General features: G+C 42.7%; 1 protein-coding gene and 1 pseudogene across 2 annotated transcripts in view; one reads left to right on the top strand and one right to left on the bottom strand.

Annotated features, from left to right (window-relative positions):
• The window catches only part of TMEM255A (transmembrane protein 255A), a 50,709-nt gene that overhangs the window by 20,523 nt on the left and 9,032 nt on the right, over positions 1–21,154 (top strand). The window contains exons 5-9 of one of the 2 annotated variants that reach the window (XM_032258400.1): positions 3,201–3,269; positions 4,722–4,793; positions 5,204–5,292; positions 11,013–11,175; positions 20,016–20,159. In XM_032258400.1, the coding sequence (XP_032114291.1) occupies positions 3,201–3,269; positions 4,722–4,793; positions 5,204–5,292; positions 11,013–11,175; positions 20,016–20,159 (537 nt within the window). The remainder of the gene's footprint in view (positions 1–3,200; positions 3,270–4,721; positions 4,794–5,203; positions 5,293–11,012; positions 11,176–20,015; positions 20,160–21,154) is intronic. The other variant, XM_032258402.1, reaches the window with a different exon arrangement.
• On the bottom strand, positions 14,692–15,666 carry LOC116536557 (annotated as a pseudogene).

Genomic DNA, 21,154 nt, shown 5'->3' with positions numbered 1-21,154 from the left:
TCTCCATGGCAACATAGGCCTAGTGGCTAAGAAGCCTGCAGTAGATTTTGATGGCAGCATGAGCTAAAATGGCTTCCTTTTTTCTCCTCTTCCTCTCACTCTTAAAGTTTTTTAATAGCTTTATTGAGATATAATTCACAACTATGCAATTCACCCATTTAATGTGTATAATTCAATGATTTTTAATATATTTAGCATATATCAGTTACTTATGTGCAACCATTTCCGCAGTCAATTTTAGGTTTTCATCATCTTGAAAAGAAACCCCATACCCTTTACCTACACCTCCATATTCCCCCATTCTCCCCAGACCCAAGCAACTGCTAATCTACTTTCTTTGTGTAAGGTATCCCTATTCTAGACATTTCATATTAATGGAATCATATCATATATATATGTGTGTGTATATATGTATATATATATATATATATATATATACTCTTTTGTGATTGGCTTCTTTCACTTAGTATAATGTTTTCAAGAATCATTTATGTTGTATCAAGTACTTCATTCCTTTTTAACACCTAATAATATTCTATTGGGTGGGTATACCATATTTTCTTTGTCCATTCACTAGTAGGTAGACATTTGAGTTGTTTCCACCTTTTGGTTATTATGAATAACTCTGCTGTAAACAGTTATGTACAAGTTTCTGTATAGATATATGTTTTCTTTTTCATTTTCTTTCCACTTAAGAGTACAATTGCTGAGTCATATAGTAATTATGTTTGTTTGTTTGTTTGTTTGAGGAACTGCCGGACTGTTTTTCAAAGTGGCTGTATTTGTACATTCCTACCAGCAGTGTTTGAGGGGTCTGATTTTGCTACATACTCATCAACTCTCATTATTATCTGATTTTTTGATTCCAGCCATCCTAGTGGGTATGAAGCAGTATCTCATTATGGTTTTGATTTGCATTTTCCTGACATTCCAATGTTTTTGATCATTGGCTCCAGTCAAAGGCAATGGGCAAAAATTCAAATTACATATACTGGAAGTTTCCTCTAATGACCACTACTTGCCTCTGAGTCCAGGCCCTCTGTACCTCCTGCTGCTGGTGACCTGTAGTACAGCACTTCACTCAAGTATTTAGGGGTAAGACTGGATGAATATTTAAGAAAAACTTTCTGCCTATACTGTACCTACCCTAAGACATTGGGTAGTCCTCATTGCCATCCAGAGAGTTTTGAGGAAATAGGCTTTATTAATCTATGATGATATCTGTTGGCCAGCTTAAATGAAAGGCACATATGGACCCTAGCACAGCTTGGATGGGTGAGAGCCAGCTGTCCTATTGTTGAGGCCCTTTAACGTCATCTTGCCCTGTTCCTTTGGCTTGGATGAATCTGAACTTCCTCTCAACACCTACTACCTTCTCACTCACCCCCTCTATGTGTCTTGTGCCATCTCTCTTTTGTCTCATATTTCTTTTCTTTCCCCTCTCCGTAGTATAGCCATTAACTAGCTTGGAAAAATCACTTTACCTTCTTGTACCATAGTTTCCTTTTCTTCCAAATGGATATAGTAGTAACGTACCTTTCAGGGTTAGCATGAGGGTGAAATTAAATCATGGGTATGGACATGCCCTAAGATGGCCTGGCATAGAACAGACACTAAACATAAAGCAATTTCCTTTTCTACCCCTTCACTCCATAGTTGGTGGCCCTTTAGATTACAGAGGTTGCTAAGCACTGGCTGAGTGACCTTTTCTTAACTCCCAATTGCCTTGTTCTTGTTCCTCTTCTGGGACCTTAATGAAGAATATCAGCCAGAGGCAGCAAATGGGCAACTATCACACGTCTGTCTTCATTTAAGGCACTTGGTGGCTGAATGCTTTTTGTAAAACCAGAAGGTGAGGAGGGCTGTGACCAGGACATTAAGCCTCCTCTTCAGCAGGATAATTACAATTATTCTGCCACTACCCACACACAAAAGTTTGACAGTAAGCCCTACCAGGTGTGAGCATGAACACGCTCATTCCTCTCCAGCCAGACTCCAGGCTAAGCTAACAGGGCAAGGTACTTTTAGAACATTGAGCAGGCAGGAGTTTCATGTAGAAGTAGCTAACTGATGGAAAGTCCTAGATCCTTAATGGGGAGGCCAGCTAGAAGGCAGGAGGCATTTAAGTGCCAAGTACAAGAGATGCTAAATCACATGTGTGGGGAAAAGCAGCCACCGAGATGATCGGAAATGGTGAAAGAAGTGGGGGCAGAAGGGAAGGAGACAATACATAAATTCCCTCTGCCTGGGTACTTCTGCCAAACCCCAAGGTCAATTTGCATAAGCTGTTTGTCCCGTCCTAAGGTGCCTTTGGCAGAAGCCCCCTACCACTCAGAGGATGTTTAGCATCAGCTTGGAAAGTGAACAGCAGTTCCTGCCTGGAAGCTTCCAGGCAGCCCTGGCTTGGGTCTATTGGTTCTACCCCAACCCCCATGCATGAGAGCTCTCTCTCATCAGGAAGCTGGCCAAGCCAGCAGAGTAAATTGACTGTCCTTGAGCCCCATGTTAGTTTTCTGAGGCTTGAACAATATTTTTGGAGTTCACTGACTTTATCTAATCTATGTAGTTGGGTGAAAATGGCTCATAGTTCAGTTGAGTTAAAATCTACAGCAGCCTCAGGGGCTGCCCCTCCTCCTGAGGCTTTCTTCCTAAGCTCTTTCTTCTGAAAAAAAAAAAAAAAAAAAAAAAAACGTGGAAATGACAGCAAGGAGTACAAGTCAGCCAGCCCTAGTCCTGTTCCAAAGTGATAATGAGACTTCAGTGTTGAAGTTGAGCTCCCTGTGTTTGAAAGTGTCATTTCACAATAACCTGGAGTTTTACATCTTGTTCCCTGAGGACTGTTTGCATGAAGATAAAGGCTAGAAGGGGAAAAAAAAAAAAAATCCAGAAAAAAAAAGGGCGGAGGAGGAAATTTCAAGAAGCCCATTTCTCAATCAGTTTCATAATTTCTCATTAACCAAGTAGTCTAATAGAAACTAATTTTCAAGGTATTTTTGTCTAATCTTCACTCAGTCTCCCTAGACAGGTGATTTTCAGAAATTAATCCAATCTACTGCCTGCCTGCTTGTGTGTCTGTGTGTGTGTGTGTGTGTGTGTGTGTGTGTGTGTGTGTGTGTTCAAACCTTTTACTACTAAGTAGAACACTTGCTATTTCATTTTCCAAAGCCAAAACCCCTTTGGTTTGGTGTTCCCCTTTTCAGGATCTGAAACCACTCTATGCTAACCGGTGCCACTATGTTCCTAAGACATCCCAGAAGGAAGCTGAGGAGGTGAGCCAGAATGAGGCTGCATGTCTTTACCTCCTGGGAAAGTCCTCTGTTCTGTCTGAAACACTGTTTCTTTTATTACTTTTCATGGACCTAAGGTTTATTTCTAGGTGTCTATACCTTATTTGTTCAGTGGGTCAGAGCACATTGCTAATGAGGCCAAGGTCATAGATTGGAACCTCATGAGGCCTAACCACTTTTACTTTGTTCTGTGGTCACAGGCTGACCCTCTGACCCCAGCAGGGAGCCTCTCCATATGTGACTTTGATCCTCAGGGGGACAGATGACAGTACAGAGGCCACAGGACATGCCCTCCCCCATCTCTGTGGATGATGGCTCAGTTGCCTGAACTCAGTGCTCAGTTGGAAGAAAAGTGGGAGCCCCACCAGAGCACTAGGCCTGAACTAGGGAGGCAGAACCTGAGTTCCACACATAGGATGGATCTGGAAGCCAAATGAGGGTAACTGAGAAGCCAGATCCACCTCTATGTTCTGGAGAGGCTGGGACTGTCAGCCTGGCCCCTCTCATAACATCTCCAAGAGGCCAGCCTAATAATGCTTGAGTTGGCACATATGAGTCTCCTGCCCCACACAGCTCTCCTTATGTTCCATGTTGCCTCATGCAGAGCTAGATGCAATAGGTAGTGAGGTAAAATATGGCTCCAAGTCATTTTGGGAGAGCTTTCATCTCAGTACACAATAATCCCTTCCCAATCCAGGGATCTCCAGGTACATGAAACTGTACCTAGGCTTCCAGGAATCTTGACAATTTTGTACTCGATTAACCTCACACTGAAAGGCGGTCATCCCCAAATGTTAGAAAAATGGTAAACTTTCATTTGGGAAGAGAAAAGGAAGTCAAGTGGATATAAAATGGCCACTGCATTGCACAAGTTCAGGGGAAGACATTTTACATAAAATACAATGTGAATGGGTGCCCTTGGAGTAAGGCAAAGCAGTCCTGCTCCCAAGGCACCATGGCAAATACTTTGATTACATCTCTGCCGTTCACTTGACTCCTTTTTCTTTTCACAACCATAAGTTTACTCTTTATCTCACTGTTCTCAGATTAGATGGGGGAATCGAAATGTGTATATGCTAACAGCTTATCTGAAAGGCAGTGAGCATTTGGATGAAGGACTCAATATAGAAAAAAATGCCCACTTACTAGGAATATTCTCTATAACAAAGCAAGACAAATTTGCCAGCACTTCATTACATCTGGAAGGGGGAGAGAGCTGGAAAATTTCTTGCTAACAAAAGATGGTAAATAGAACTCTTTTTCATTTTTAAAACCTTTTTGCTAAGTCAAAATGTATGAAATGTCATTGCTGTTCTCTGGATTTTGTCATGGTAGCTTTCTTGTGTTAATTTGGTGACTGTAAAAATATTAATAATGACTTCCATAGGTTCACTTGTAACCCTGGTCCCCCTAACCCTATTTTTCCTATATAAGGTCATAAGTTCCTCAACCAAAAATTCTCCTTCCACGAGGGTTATGAGGAACCTTACCCAGGCAGCTAGAGAGGTACTATTGTACTTCAGAGTGCATGCACCAGCCCCTCTGTCTTCCTTCCCACCTTATCTGCTTTCCTCCTGTGCCCTGATTTTCCCTTCCCTCCTATCCTCATTTCCTCGAGTCCATTTGTTCTTCTGTCTGTTCTTCCATCTGTCCTTCCTCCTCTCCATTTCCACCCTTCAGGGATGGGGCACTGAGGGCTGTGGCTGAGGCTGGACATGAGCCCAGCTACACAGTGACTTGCCTCATGCACAAGTTCAGCCAGCTCCCCGCCCAGCCCCATCCCTCTCACACGTTGGTGTGTTCATTTCAAAGCCATCCTTACTGTCTCCATCAGTCACTAACTTGCATTTCCAGTCCCAGAGGGTCCTACCTCCCATCCAATGCCAGTTCATCTCCTCACTGTTATATACCCTCAGGTTAACTGCCCTCACCTCAGCCGTGAATTCTGCACACCTCGCATCCGGGGAAACACCTGCTTCTGCTGTGACCTCTACAACTGTGGCAAGTAAGTGTTGAGGCCCAGACACAGGAATAATGGTTTGACCACAATGGACACTAGAAGAGCTGAGGGTAAGGAAGGGTGCATGGTAGGAATCAGGGAAGTGGAAGACATTGATCTGTTAACTAGCAGACATTACTTGCCTTCTCTGTGCCAGGCATCATGCTAGGTACTTTCACATACTTGATCTCATTTAATTCTTACTTGTGATGTACGCAGAGTAATGCTCATTTTATAGATAAGGAGAGTGAAGTTCAGAGAAAACAGATAACTAGCCCAAGGTTACACAGACATTGAAAATAATATGTATGAGATTCAAACTCAGCTCTGTCTATATCCAAGTTTAACAAAATTCCGTAAATAGTTATTGAGTATCTTCTCAGTACCTGGCTCTGTTCTAGACACTGAAGATTCAGCAGTCAACAAAACAGAAGTCCTTTCCCTTGTGGAGCTTAAATTCTAGTAGGGGAGACAATCAACAAATACTGAAATATATAATATAATGCCAGGTGGTGATCAGAGCTCTGAAGAAAAATGAAGCAGGAGACGTAGATAGTGTGAGGGGTGTGTGTGTGCGTGTGCACATGCACACATGGACATGCATGCACACTCCATGTTAGAGTAGCCAGGGAAGGCCTCTTAAAGCAGGTGACATTTGAGCAGACCTGAATGTAGTTGCGGGGGGCAACCCAAGTAGATACCCGGAGAAAGAGTGTTTCGAGCAGAGGGAATAGCAAGTGCAAAGGTTCTGAGGCAGGAGCAGTTTTGGTGCTGGTTCTGCTGCAACCACTCTGGCTCTGTGCCCTGAAAATTGTCAAAGCATCATGTATTCTTTCTTTCAAAACGTATTTAGGTGCTAGGAATATAGAGATTGCCACTGAGGAGCTCGCAGACCAGTAGAGAAGGCATGTGAACAATCAATTGCAATATAGTGTGATAAGTGCAGTGGAATTCAGTGGATGTGGTGAGGACTCTGGAGGCCCAATGAATGAAGGTCAGAGTTTGCTGGGAGGGGAGCAGTGTCAAAGAGTAGGTGATGTGGGAGCTCAGACTTACAGAATAAGTAGGGAATTAGGAGGCAAACCAGAAGAAGATAGAGGTGGGAAGGATATTTATTCCTGGTAATTGTCAAGAGATGGGGGATAGAGGTGGTTACACAAGGTGTGATAGGAGGTAAGGCAGAGGTGTAGCCAGAGATCAGATGATAGAGAGCTCATTGGCCATAGGAATGACTTTGGACTTGACCCTGTAGGCAATTGAGGGCCACTGAAGGTTACAGCAAGGAAGATGGACTTGAATGATTGAGGAATGGAAGCAGCTAGGAGGCCACTGCAAGACTGCAGGCCATACAGAATGGTGCCTAGATCAAGTTGGAGACAATACAAAGCAGGGAATCATTTTAAGAGCAATTTAGCAGATGGAATCAACAGGGATGCGTGAGTAGGTGATGTGCACTGTGAATAAACACCTCCCCATGCAGTATATGCCAACCAATGTCTGTCATGCATGTATTTCCTTCAGAATCTTAGTGAAGGTGAGCTGAGGGCCACAGGAGGGAGTAAGGGAAGGAACTTGCAAAGTGGGGATGGATGGAGCTAGATTCAGAGGCAGCAGGTGGATGCAGCCCCCTCCTCACTCACATTCCCTACTGTTGGTATTTGGGGGCCAGTTACTCTGGTTTAATAATTAAGACTTGCTAAACTAGAGGCAGGGAGAAGGCAGAGACCATACACTAGGCCTTTACCTTCTTTACTAGTGCCAGTCTCATTTTGTTGAAAGGTTTGGGAGTGGAGAAAGAAATCTACAGATTCAAATGAGGTTTAGGGATTGTCTGGGGAGTTCAGTTATTCATGTTGTAATAATAACTATCACTTGTAAGGGACTTCCCTCCTTAGCAGCAATGATCGAGAGCTGGCTATAATTGTACTTCCTCAGTCCATCCTTACAAAAATGATCAAAGAAATGTAACACGGGTCCTAGGGAAATTGGAATTATTTTACTATCTTTCCTCTTCCCTCCCCTGATCTGTCTTTCTCTTTGTTTTTATCTCCTCCCTTTTTTCTCCCTCCTCCTGCCATCCTTCTTCCTTTTCCTTAGTGCTCTCCTCTCTTTTCCCATTTTACGGCCTCCTTGGGTGGTGCTGGGAGCCGGCCAGAACTGGGCCTGAGATCTCAAGGAGAGAGGAGGCCCACTGAGAGGGTTGAGAAGTGATTCCTTGTAGACACAGCTTTTTTTTCTGCCATGGGTGTGTTTCTGATAAAGGTTTGAATATACAAAATCTTCCTTTAAATTCCATTTAGCTGAGCCCTCAGGTGAATTTTTTTTGAAAGTGGAGGCTCAAGTCCATTCTTTCTTTCCGTCAATCTGAACTTCATAAAAATTGACTTCCTTATTTCTTAAAGCAAGTTATACCAGAATAGTCTTCAAGGAATTTTATGAGGAGCTGTGCTAAACTATGCACTCCCTAAAGGCAGGGAGCATGAATTAATCTTATCTATACTCCCCTGGCCCCAGCACAGGGCTGAGCATGAGTAAAGAGCTGATGAAAAGGGAATGACATTTGTTGAAAAGGCACAAAAAGAAGAACTCCCTTTTCACTGGGGAAAATAAAATATTGGACTAGAGGTCATAGGAACGATCTTCAAGCCTAGAAGTGTTTTTCACCTATCTAGTGCCTGGAAGCCAGCCCTGGACTTCTCTCAAGGCCCTTTCCCAAGTCTGTAGTGCTGAGATTCCAAGGGCAAAGCCAGTAGAAAATGACTTGCTTAGCTTTCCCAGAGGAAACGGTCCCACCAGGCCATAAACTCAGGCTGAGACTGAAGAAGTGAGGGTCCCACAATAGAGGAAAACGTTTTATCTTGACCTGAAGCTTTTTCCGCCCAGAGCCAAAGAGATTTAAATGCAAGGCCTAAATATAGCTAGCAATAAGCATTCTGAGGCTTGGAGACTTTAATTTTGCCAAATGTGTATTCGTTTTCCTCACACGAAGCCTATTTTTAATCAATTGCCAGCTCCTCCAGTCCATTTCCTGGAAAGGAGGCCAAGAAAAAAAAGTGGGAACAAAAACGTCAGGCAGTCATTTGTACAGTTCTACAGAAACAGAGTCTCTACTGTCCCATTAAACCCACAGACCTTCTTTGACGTCAGGGGTGTTGAGGGTTTAATACCAAACATAGATGATTCCATTTAGCCTCATGCAGGAAGGTAGCTTTCTCTAGGACACAGCTCCTCAGCAGCTGCCTTTCAGAGTACTTCAGGCTTTCATCTACTCACTCATCTTTGTAAGGTCAAGTCAATATCACTGGTTTCCAGCGTGTAACCTAAAGGAAATGGAGTGGTTTGTGAAAGGCATCAGCTGGTAATAAAATGAAAGAAGATAGCTTACTTCCTTCACTCCTTTCTTCAACAAACGTCTCTTGAACCCCTACTATGTGCTAGGGGCTGTTCTAAAAGAATGGTCATCAATAAAACACAGTTTTGCTTTTAAGGAACTGAATTTGCCAGGGGAATTGCAGGGAGGGGGACTTCAACAGATATGCACAATGCATGCAGTGGGAAAGAGGAGAGACACACACACAGGCTGCCCATTGCCACTGCCTGTCCACCAAGAATTGGTGAGTGTTCCAGGCTTTTATGGAAGAGCAGAATGATGTCCTCCTGCCTTATCTAAGATCTTTTGCTGTCTACTTTGTTAAGCAGGAGACCAAAACACAGAGAGGTTATCCATTTCTCTAGGCCCACTCAGAATGTTGAGAGCAAGGGGGCAAAAACCCACATTGGGTAATCAATCTCATGATCAACATAATGATTAGTCTTTGCACTCAGTTACTCATTCACCGAGTATTTATTGACAACCTTTAATGTTTCTAACACTGTGCTAGGCAGTGAGAGAGACACAAAGGAATGTTAAGAGACGACCCTTGCCCTCAAGAGGTTGCGATTTCAACAGAGACATCATGTCGCCTTGGCCATGATTGTAACGTTAGCACCAGCATAGTACTTAGCACTGAATACACTTCCAATACATATTAGATTAAATAAATAACTGAATTATTGATATACACAAAGTGCCAAACTAAGAGGAATAGACTATGGGAGTCTAAGGGAAAAGCTAATGAATGAGCAGTGACATCTTTGAAGGAGGCACTACTGAAGCTTTGAGCAGTGAGAGATTAGGATAGGCAGAGAACAGAAAGTGATACCTTCAATGCAGGGGGCGAAATCTGAGCAAAGGTTTGGAGTAAGTACCCAGCATAGCCAGTGTGGGGCTTCTGTGGACTCCAGCCTGGCTGGAGTGTGTACTCTATTCTCGGGCTAGACTTTGATAGACTAAGGAATTTGAGCACTCCCCTGAAGGTACTGGGGAGACACCGAAGGGTTTTGATTAAGTGAATGACATATTTTTAAAAGTGTTTTAGAGAGAGTAATCAGGCAGCAGTAGGGTCTGGCAGGACAACCTTGCAGTGATGGAGGCATGAGGATGGGAGCAGTGGGAATGCAAATGGTGCAATTTCAGAGGAAGCTCTGCCCAGAGCGGAACCAAATGGAATCCTGAATCTCAAGCAGAAACAAACCGCATTAATTTGCTAAACGTGAACCATATCTAAGAACTAGCTTTTTTTGCTTCATGGTTCAGTGACAAAAAAAAATTAAATAGCTGCTGGAACCACTCAAACTGAAACCAAGTATATATTCTCTAAAAGTATTGAATATTTTAAAACAAGCTACAATCCTATTCCCATGTTGTGGTTTGTGCCTACAAAGTGTTAATAATGGCCAGGCACAGTGGCTCATGCCTGTAATCCCAGGACTTTAGGAGCCTGAGATGGGAGGATAGATTGAGCCTAGGAGTTCAAGAGAAGCCTGGGAAACATGTCAAAACCGCATCTCGACAAAAACATTAGCTGGGCATGGCAGCGTGAGCCTGCAGTCCCAGCTACTTGGGAAGCTGAGGTTGGAGGATCACTTGAGTCAAGGAGGTAGAGGCTGCAGTGAGCCATGATCATACCACTGCACTCCAGCCTGGGTGACGGAGCAAGACTCTATTGCAAAAAATAAAATAAAATAAAACCAACCAACCAAAAAAACAAAATAAAGTGTTAATACCTTTAAGAACAGGGTTCAAAGGTTTTAATTGTGTTGCCAGAGGCTGGCTCTTAGAAGGAACAAAATGTAGCTATATATTTTGGTGGGGGCTCTTAGTATATGTTGAAGTACTGCTTTCATGCCTGCTGGCATTACGTCTCCCAGGCTCAGAGAGGTTAAGTAAGTAACCTAAGAGTTAAGTAAGTTGCTAGAGACAGACAGTGCATAAGTGAGACTTAGCAACTTAATTTTTCTTTTTTACTTAACTTAAATTTAAATAGCCACATGTGGCTAGTAGCTACAATATTAAACAGCACAGATTTAATGAATTCACATATGTAAAATGCTTAGCACTGTGCCTGGTACATAGCAAGTGTCAATAAATGCTATCTAGGATTAGTGTTAGTGATGGTTGCAAGTATTTTTCTGGGAGGTAGGACGTTTTTTTGGAGGGGTGGGGATAAACAATCACACTCTGATTTATTATAGTGCATGGCTATGATGTCTGTTACTATAGCTCCCCACCTGCCCACCTGTCTTTTCGCTGAGCTGTATGGTAGTCCAATCTCAGGGTTGGGTGGGGGACGGGGAGGACAGCCTGCTCCCTGGGGACTGACTGGAGCATACTCCTCCCTGTCCAGCCGGGTGGAGATCACTGGTGGGTACTACGAATACATCGATGTCAGCAGTTGCCAAGATATCATCCACCTCTACCACCTGCTCTGGTCTGCCACCATCCTCAACATTGTCGGTCTGTTCCTGGGCATCATCACTGCCGCTGTCCTTGGAGGCTTTAAGGACATGGTAAGTAAAGAAGTGACTTTGCTTTTCACAGGTGCCCCTGTTGGGGATGGGGGAAGGTGAGGCAGTTGGGGAAAATGCAGATACATATTTTCAAGGGAGGAATCAGAAGCAATTGCTTCAAGGATGTAGCTTCCTTCAAATATCTCAAGTTGAAGAAGCTAGGTAATGTTATCAGTCTGCAAATATTTCTTGTTATACATGAATTACCTGTGTTCTGGAGGCACATTCTGGGGGTGAGGTGAGAGGAGGAAGGGGTGTTCTCAGTTCCCCCATTTGCACTGGTTATGTAAACATAGTCTTTTATACCCCCACCCCACACTTTTAGTAGAATTTTCTGGGAATAGTTTTCCCCCTACAAACTTTGCAAGAGATGGAAGGAAAGGTTATTTTAGCTATATGTATGATTAATGCTAGTCTCCCTCTCCCCAGGTATTTCATCCTGAAGTTTCTTCAGAAAGAGCATCTGGGCTCTTTTCTGTTTGCATTCGCAGAGCCAGCTCTAGTATAAGTTGCTTGCCAGGTCTTGCCTTCATCCTGGACCTCGACCTCAGCCTCCCCACTTTCCATTCTTCCCTTCCAAATCTTTTCCATTTGTGTGTGTGTGTGTCTGCGAAGGCACACCAGAACTTGGCATTCAGTAGGTACTCCATATAGTAGTTTTTTTTTTCCTTTCCCTTTAAGGTATTTCTAAGCATTGCTTATGTGATAAACCTAAATCTCTAATTATGGAGGTAATAGCTTTGAGTTATGGTTATCAACCTGACTTCATATAAGAATCACCTGGGCCGGGCGCGGTGGCTCACACCTGTAATCCCAGCACTTTGGGAGGCCAAGGTGGGTGGATCACGAGGTCAAGAGATCAAGACCATCCTGGCCAACATGGTGAAACCCCGTCTCTACTAAAAACACAAAAAAATTAGCTGGGCATGGTGGCACACTCCTGTAGTCCCAGCTACTCGGGAGGCTGAGGCAGGAGAATTGCTTGAACCCGGGAGGTGGAGGTTGCAGTGAGCCGAGATCGAGCCACTGCACTCCAGCCTGGCGCCTGGTGACAGAGTAAGACTCTGTCTCCAAAAAAAAAAAAAGAATCACCTGCCCAGCATGGTGGCTCATGCTTGTAATCTCAGCCTTTTGGGAGGCCAGGACAGGAGGATTAATTGAGCCCAGGGATTTGAGACTAGCCTGAGCAACATAGCAAGACCCCCCTCTCTATATATATCTATTCTTATATATAATATATAAAACTTTTTAAAATTAGCTGGGTATAGTGGCACACACCTGTAGTCCCAGCTACTTGGGAGGCTGAGGTGGGAGGATCACTTGAGCCCAGGAGGTTGAGGTTACAGTAAGCCATGATTGCACTACGTACTGTACTCCAGACTGGGTGACAGAGTGAGACCCTGTCTTTAAAAAGAAAAAAATAAAAACAGCTTGGGCCCCTTCTCTAGAGATTCTGATATAATTGATCTAAACTGAAGTCCAGGCATCAGTGTTTTTTTTTTTTTTAAGCTCCCAGGTGATTCTGATCTGTAGCCATGATTGAATACCACTGCTTTAAATGAACATCCCACATCTCTTTATGGAATTATTTTGTGACTAAGAGGGACTTTCCTTTGATCCCAGAAATTAGCCCCCTAGGCCCTTGCCTGTTGCTGTCACATTTTGGGGTCCCTGAAGAACAGAAACCTGAAAGGCAGTTTGTAATTTGATCCTGGACTGTCAAAACAATGAATGTTGGAAAGTGAATGGTGGGGCAAGACAAGGGAAAAGAAAAAACCTCTGTCGTTTTGGACCGCAAGTCTCCAGCAGTACTGGACTGACTGGAAGTATTAAGTGTTCCTGCTGATGACTCTAAATCAAGAGAAATCCTTTCCTGCCCATCTGCACTCTGTCTTTCTTCTTTCTCTCCCTTTCTCTTCTGCACATTTCTTATCCCAGCTTCCCTCTCCAGACTCTGGAAGGCCCAAGCACTAATGAGTAGGGGAAGCATCAGCAAAGGTGGAGCTCCAGGAGGGAAAAGGATTTCCTGTAAATTTGGCCTTGAGGAAGCTTTTAGGTGAGAGTGCTGGGAAAAAGCTGTTTCTGGGTTGGGGCTTCTTTGGAGAAAAGAATGCCCTTTGTTCTTGGAGACTTTCCCCAGGGGGCAGATGAAAGTACAGGCATTGTGTGGAATCTCAGCAGCTCTGGCTGGAAGAGAAGCTCCCTGGTTTGTCGAGTTGAGGAGACTGGACCTCAGGATGGGTGTTAAGAGTTCTCTAAATTGTCCCTAGAGCTTTCAGGCTTGGATGGCAGAGCTACCTTGATGCACAAATGGAGTAGGTGGTGGCTACTTGGTAGGCTCTGTGGGGTGCCTGTAAGGCTTCCTTCCTCTCCAATTTTACACTGCTGTGGGTGCTGAAATGCCACCATTTTTTATTCCTTGCTTTAAGATAAGCATTGTGCTTTTCCTCCTTGTCCACTTTCAAAATGCATGTATTAAACAAAGGAAAAGGCCCGTAGGCCACAGAAGTGTTAATACTTTGAGTTACTAATCTCTCAGTGTGAAGCATTTGATAAGACCCTTTTCCATAGTGATGGAAGGAATTGGATTTTGAAGGCAAAGGGCATCTGAGGAAGACAGGAAGAGCGGCTAGATGGACACTTTCAAGAAATTTCTGGAAGTTGGAAAGAAGGGAGGAGTAGGAAGGTGATATGCTAAGAAATACAGCCCTGCCAAGCTTTTAGCCTTAGCTTTAGCCCCCTGAATTAATCACTTCAAAGTGTACAATTCAGTGGCATTCCATACATTCACAATGTTGTGCAGCCATTTCTATCGAGTTTTAGAACCTTTTTCATTACCTGAAACCTGTACCTATTAAACAGTCACTCCTTGTTGCCCCTTCCCTGAGCCCTCAGCAGCCTCTAATCTGCTTTCTGTCCCTATGGATTTACCTGTTGTGGGTATTTTCTATAAATGGAATCATGCAATATTTGAACTTCTGGGTCTGGCTCCTTTCACTGATCATAATTTTATTTTTAAGATTCATCTACCTTGTAGCATACATCAGTGCTTCATTTCTTTTTATGCTGAATAGTATTCCATTGTATGGACAGACCACATTTTGCTGAGTTTTTTATCCATTGATGGATATTTGGGCTGTTTTCACATTTTAGCTACTAGGAACAGTGCTGCCATGAACATTCATGTACAAGTACTTATTTGATTACCTGCTTCCAATTCTTCTTCCACATATGAGTGGAATTGCTGGGTCATGTGGTGATTTTGAGGACCTGCCAAACTGTTTTCCAAGGCAGCTGTGTCATTTTACATTCCTACTTGCAGTGTGTGAGGGTTTTAATTTCTCCACATCCTCACCAACACTTTCTTAAAAAATTATAAACATTCTAGTGGGCACAAAGTGGTATCTTGTGATTTCCACTTCCCCGCTGATCAGTGATGCTGGGCATCTTTTTATATGCTTGTGGGCAATTTGAATATCTTCTTTGGAGAAATATCTATTCAAGTTCTTTGCCCAGTTTTTATTTTCCAAACAATATTCAAGTTTGTGAAACAAATTTTTTAAGTATTATAAAATATTTAATTTTCATCAGCTTCAAGGTTTATGTTGCTCGCAAATTTTGTGTATAACTGAATGTTCAAATCTGCTAACACTGAATTGATACCATTCTGGATTCTAAGGCATCAGTTTCTTCTTGCCAATTTTTATTTGCCTTTTCTAGCATTTCTTGTGATTCATCTTGAGAAAGGCTAATGAAAATATCAATTTGATAAGGTATCATTAAGCAGTCATCATCTGCAAGCAGGATGTCATTGCAAGCATCCTCTAAATTTTGGAGTTGTTTCCTTTTTACTTCTGTTTCTTCCTTCAGCTCTGTGATTCTACTCACATTCCTTGCAGATTTGTTTATCTTTTGTTGATATTCAAAAGTAGAATTGACATCTTCTGCAGCCTGTAAACAACAGTACTAGTAGCACCTACCCGTGGACTTGTGAGGGCTGATGTGATAACCCAGGTAAAGTGCATGTATTAGTCCATTCTCACACTGGTATAAAGAACTGCCCAAGACTGGGTAATTTATAAAGAAAAAAAAAGTTTAATTGACTCACAGTTCTGCATAACTAAGAAGTCCTCAGGAAACTTACAATCATGGCAGAAAGGGAAGCAGGCACATCTTACATGGCAACAGGTGAGAGTGCACGTGAAGGAGGCAAACGGGGAAGGGCCCTTATAAAACCATCAGATTTCATGAGAACTCATTCACTATCATGATAATAGCAGCATGAGGGAACCACCCCCATGATCCAATCATCTCCCCCCAGGTCTCTCCCTCAACACCTGGGGATTACAGGGATTGTAATTCAAGATGAGATTTGTGTGGGGACACAAATCCAAACCGCATCAGTGCATCGAATGCATAAAAGCAAACCTCAGTCAACGGGACCTTCAGCTTCCCACACCCAGGACAAGGCCTGGGCTGCAGGGTCCTCATGCTCCCCAGAGGCACCCTCAGTACTGAGAGAGGTGGCCCAGAGCCCTCCATGGATTCTGGCCTGGGGGCCTCCTGCCTCAGCAAGCCAGGCATCTGAGCAAATGCTTAGGGCCCTGGGTCCAGACAGGGCTCCCCACAGAGCAGCTCTAAGGACTGGGGGCCTTGGTCTGGGCCCCCCACACACACTGAGCTTCAGAGGTGGGCACCCCCAGCATCCCACACCCTCCACTCCCCTGCTGCAGCTGAGACCTGGCCACTAACCAAGTATCCTGCCCATTTTAAAATCTGTTTTGCTGTTGTTGAGTTGTAAGAGTTCTTTATAAATAGTGGATACTAGACCATTATGGAATATGTGATTTGCAAGTATTTCCTCCCATTCTGTGAGTTGTCTTTTCATTTTCTTGATAATGGCCTTTGATGCACAAAAGCTTTTAATTTTGATGAAGTGTCATTTATCTATCTTTTCTTTTGTTGCTTGTGCTTTTAGTGTTATATCTAAGAATCTATTGCCAAACCCAGGGTCATGATTTCCACATTTTTGTCCAAGCATTTTATAGTTTTAGCTGTTACATTTAGGGCTTTGATCCACTTTGATTTAATTTTTATATCTAGTATAAGGTAGGGGTCCAACTTCATTCTTTTTCATGTGGATATCCAGTTTTCCCAGCACATCTGTTGAAGAGACTGCTCTTTCCCTACTTTATGGTCCTGGCAACCCTGTCAAAAATCAATTAATTGCAGATATATAGATTTGTTTCTGCATTCTTAATTTCACTGTTATCTTTGATCTCCCAAGGAAAAAAAGGGTTTGCTGGTGGTCTGTCCTGATTGAGTCAATAATGGCCCCTAAGTATCTACAAAGTGCTTTTGCACAATTAATTTTCACTATTACTACCTTGTGAGGTAGGCATTACTGTCTCTGTTTAACAGGTGAGGAAACAGGCCAAGAGGGGTCAAGTGACTTGCCCAGAGCTGTGTAGCAGAACTGGGACTGGAGCCCAGATTTGTCAGATGCCAGAGCCTTTGCTCTTTCTACTCCATCCCAGCTGCCTCTGACTAATATTTGGATATCCCTTTCCGGTTCTATGAGTGTTTTAACAGATATTACCTCCTTTGTTTAGTTGATTTAATTTAAAAAATTAAAAGCAAGTTATTTTCACCTGTTGGGAGCTTCTCTCACAGTAAGAAAGGAGAGCAAGGGAAGTACCGAGCATTATCAAATGCCAAACCTGGGAACTCTATCAAGGACGAGAGCAGAAAAAAAATGAAAGCAAAGATCAGGGGAGATCTTTGATTCATGAGATTAGAGAACAACAGAGGGGGCACAGAAAAGGGTACCAAGGAGGAACCATTGCCTAGATCACTATATTAAAATAAGAACACAGTGGATCAGGCGCTGTGGCTCATGCCTGTAATCCCAGCACTTTGGAAGGCCGAGGCAGGTGGGTCACGAGGTCAAGAGATTGAGACCATCCTGACCAACGTGGTGAAACCCTATCTTTACTAAAAATACAAAAATTAGCTGGGCATGGTACCGCATGCCTGTAGTCACAGCTACTCGGAAGGCTGAGGCAGAAGAATCGCTCTAACCTGGAAGGCAGAGGTGCAGTGAGCCGAGATAGTGCCATTGCACTCCAGCCTGGCAGCAGAGCGAGACTCCATCTCAATAATAATAATAATAATAATAATAATAAATTAAGAAAAATAAGAACATGGTGTAAGAAGTCCTGGAACATCATTCAGGTGAGCCTGAATATGATCCTTGGCCTACATCCAAATGTAGTTGGTGATTTGTGATGCGCCTTTCCCTGGGTAGAGTCCCCTGGGGTCTGCAGGGAAGCCCAGGGGTGCTGGCAAATGGAAGCCATTTCCAGGGACTGAGGACAGGAGCCAAGGGCTGTGAGCTGGCAGCCTTCAATGGAATCAGCTAGGAACCACCATTTCCAAAGTTGTGGGATCCTGAAAGGAACCCTGACCAGAGGTGCTTGGTGAAAAAGATCTTAAAGAAATGTTTGAAGAAGTGTTTCTTGACCAAAGATATGAGGATTTGAGACAAATCTTTTTTTTTTTTTTTAGGACTCAGCCAGCTAGAATTTTTTTTTTTTTTTTTTGAGACGAATCTTTAAGAAGTGAATATATCTTTCTATTTTCTCCTAATTGGTATCGCTGGTTTAGAGTAAACTGGAGAGGGAAAAAAAGTAGCATTCTTTCCAAAGTCCACAATCATTGTCTCAGAATAGACTCAGTTTTGTCCAGGCAAGATTGCTTTCACCATTTCCTGTGCTACCTAGTAACCTTTTGTGTTACTGGAGCTCAGAATGCTACTGATCAATATTGGGGGTGAGGGTCTCACAGTGTAAGCCCCAGAATTCTAACAGAAATACACATACATACACACACATACACATACATACACATACACACACATACACATACATACACATGGGATACACACACACACACAGTCCTATATGTGCACACAAATAGAGACAGGGCCAAAATTTATTGTAAAATCAGATTTATTGATTTAAAATGTAACTAGACCAATATTTTGGGTTATCTCTTTTGCCCCATCCCTGACCAAGTATTCACTCCACTCCCCACTTCCTCTTCTTCCCTCTCTCTTGTTGCCTTGTCCATTTTCTCTATATTCTCTACCCCCGACTCTCTTCCCTTGAGAGGCTTTCCTATATTCATTTACTCTTCCTCTCATGTTTTTCTCATGCTGCCTTCTCTATAATAGCCAACTTCCTTTCAAATATTATCTGGACCCTTGGCCTTGCTGAACACACAAAAACTTTTACATAGTTTACATTACATGGTACTATTGTTTCTCCACAGTTAGGCTTTATTTATTTAGATAGAAGAGCTGGTTTCATTTAGCAAGAGCTGGAGGGTGTGTTTTTAATTGACAGAATGCCAAGGGAACATGATTTCTGGTACTTCCCCAGGGATAAAATTTCTTTTTAGAATTCTGGTGGAGAGGTAAGGGCATTTCTGAGTGCTCTCCTCTGTAAAGCAGGCCAGCTTTTGGAATGGTCAAGATCTCAGCCCTCTCCCACACATTGAAGAGGCTGACAAACATTTATCTGGCTGTCTGTGAGCTTCATTATAATGACTGAGGCTTGTAGCTCTTCAAACCTCCTAGAGATGTAAACAGTAACCCACTCCAAGGAAGAGAGCAACAGAACTGTGTTGAAACTTGCTGTAAGGGAGTTCCCCCCTGCCAACACCCTAACATGGTTGCCTTTGTGACTGCCAAAGCCTGCCTACACATTTTTATCACTTGAGAGGAAGCTTCTGCCTCTCTGTTAATGTACTGTAGATATGTTCCAGAAAGAAGACACATTGATTTTTCAGACAGCTCTCAATTATACACATGAATGGAGGAGATGTCAATGACATGGAAGATGGAAAAAACACTTAACCCCACACCTTGACCCATGTGGCGCAAACACAGTACTACTCGGGAACTAATGAGTAGTGGTAACTTCCTTTAGCAGTGCTTTGGCCCTGATGAGAGCAGGGCCTCCATTCTAGACAACATTAGCTTTAACCCTTAAAGGGCTACACACACCACATGTTGTGAAAAGGATATAAAATTATGTCTGCATTGTTTTATTTACACACAAAAAGAAGGATCAATGTATTCTTCTTGGTCTTTCATGGCTTCTGTGCACTGCTAGGATTTTGCCTCTACTTTATAGGGCTGATGAGAAATGAATGCCGTTCATGTCTTCAGGAAAGCCCCTTAGCAAGGTTGAGATCTCTAAGAATCCTTACAACTTTTACAAACTCTTTGTGATTGAGCGCACTGTGTCACAGCAAGAGCGCTACGCTTTTCAGCCTTGTCTGTTTGACATTTTGCATTTTGAGTCTTCTTTTTTCTTTTTAATTCTTGTTTTTAAAAATCACACAAATAATTTCAACTTTTCTATAGGTTTAAATTTTTCAAGTTAAAAACTTTGGGGAAAATGACACAATACAAATTAGTTGCAAACACTTTGACATATATAGTTTGTAATACTACTCCCCTCCCCAGAGATAAACCACAGTTAACAGTTTGCTATGCATCTTTCTAGGTTAATTTCTTTGCATTTACTAACATACAAACATGTATAATTTGGGGGGTCTTTTTTAAAAAACATAAATTGGGATTATATTATGTTAATATAACATAGTGGCTTTTAAAACATAAAAATATATCCTGGGCAACTTTCTCTAACTAGGTCCACATCATTGTTTATCAATAGCTGCATGGTATTCCATAGTATAGATGTACCAAGTTTATTTAACCGTTCTTCTAGCGATGAATGCTTATGTTGTTTCTAATTTGTGTTTTTCTACAGAACCCAACTCTCCCAGCACTGAACTGTTCTGTTGAAAATACCCATCCAACAGTTTCTTACTATGCTCATCCCCAAGTGGCATCCTACAATACCTACTACCATAGCCCTCCTCACCTGCCACCATATTCTGCTTATGACTTTCAGGTATGTTTTGAGAGAAAAAAAAACTATTACTAATTGCTTTTACTCGTGCTCTCTTGTTCTCTCCCTAAATTCAATTATTGGAACCTTTCTATTGTCTGCATATGTATGAGGTAGCCAGGCATCTCCCTGATGGCCAGCGGCCTATGGGTGCTAGCTTAAGGACTATGTAGGCAGGAAATGATGGAAGAAATGGGAGAGTGGAAACTGGCCAAGAGAATAAACAGAGAGATGGAAGAAAAAGGGAGAGAGGGAGGTAAGATCAAGATATCCCAAATTGCCTTGAACTACAGCAAGGAGAAGATAAGTTGGTTGGGAAATGGCAGCTCATTAATATGCTACCATGGACCCCTGTCCACCAGTGGCTTTTTCCATTCCTCTGATATGGGGTGAGGCCTAATCCTGCTCCTTAACACAAGAGCATTCTGAGCTGTACAAGGGTTTGAATCAAACCTGTAATGAGGAAGAAGTCCCATTCTTTTCTCCAGGCTTCCTAACTAGGACTACACAGAGAAATACACAGAGTATTTTTATAACACCGCTCCCCCTTTTGCCCTAATATCACATAGGTCAGAAATAGTACTACCAAATTTGCACTTTCCCTTTTTCCTTTTGAACTATGACTACTAGTAGGAAAGCAGAACTAAAAAAGGCACTTAATTTTTAAAAATTCATTGTACGCAGAACACTGAACTAGACACTTTGGAGAAACAAGTGAAATGGTCCTTTAAGTATGTATAATGATTATAAACCCTTGAGCAAAGAAGAGCAAAGTTACACTAAACTCTAGTTAATTCAGCCGGGTGCAGTGGCTCATGTCTGTAATCCCAGCACTTTGGGAGACCGAGGTGGGCAGATCACAAGGTCAGGAGTTCGAGACCAGCCCTAACCAACACAGTGAAACTCCGTCTCTACTAAAAATAAAAAACTTAGCCAAGCATGGTGGTGCGTACCTGTAATCCCAGCTACTAAGGAGGCTGAGGCAGGAGAATCGCTTG

This window comes from Sapajus apella, unplaced genomic scaffold, assembly GCF_009761245.1.
Source record: "Sapajus apella isolate SASKATOON/1434 unplaced genomic scaffold, GSC_monkey_1.0 scaffold102, whole genome shotgun sequence".
NCBI lineage: Eukaryota > Metazoa > Chordata > Mammalia > Primates > Cebidae > Sapajus > Sapajus apella.
The sequence above is the reverse complement of the archived record's forward strand: the minus strand, read 5'-3'. Positions and strand labels throughout refer to the sequence as shown.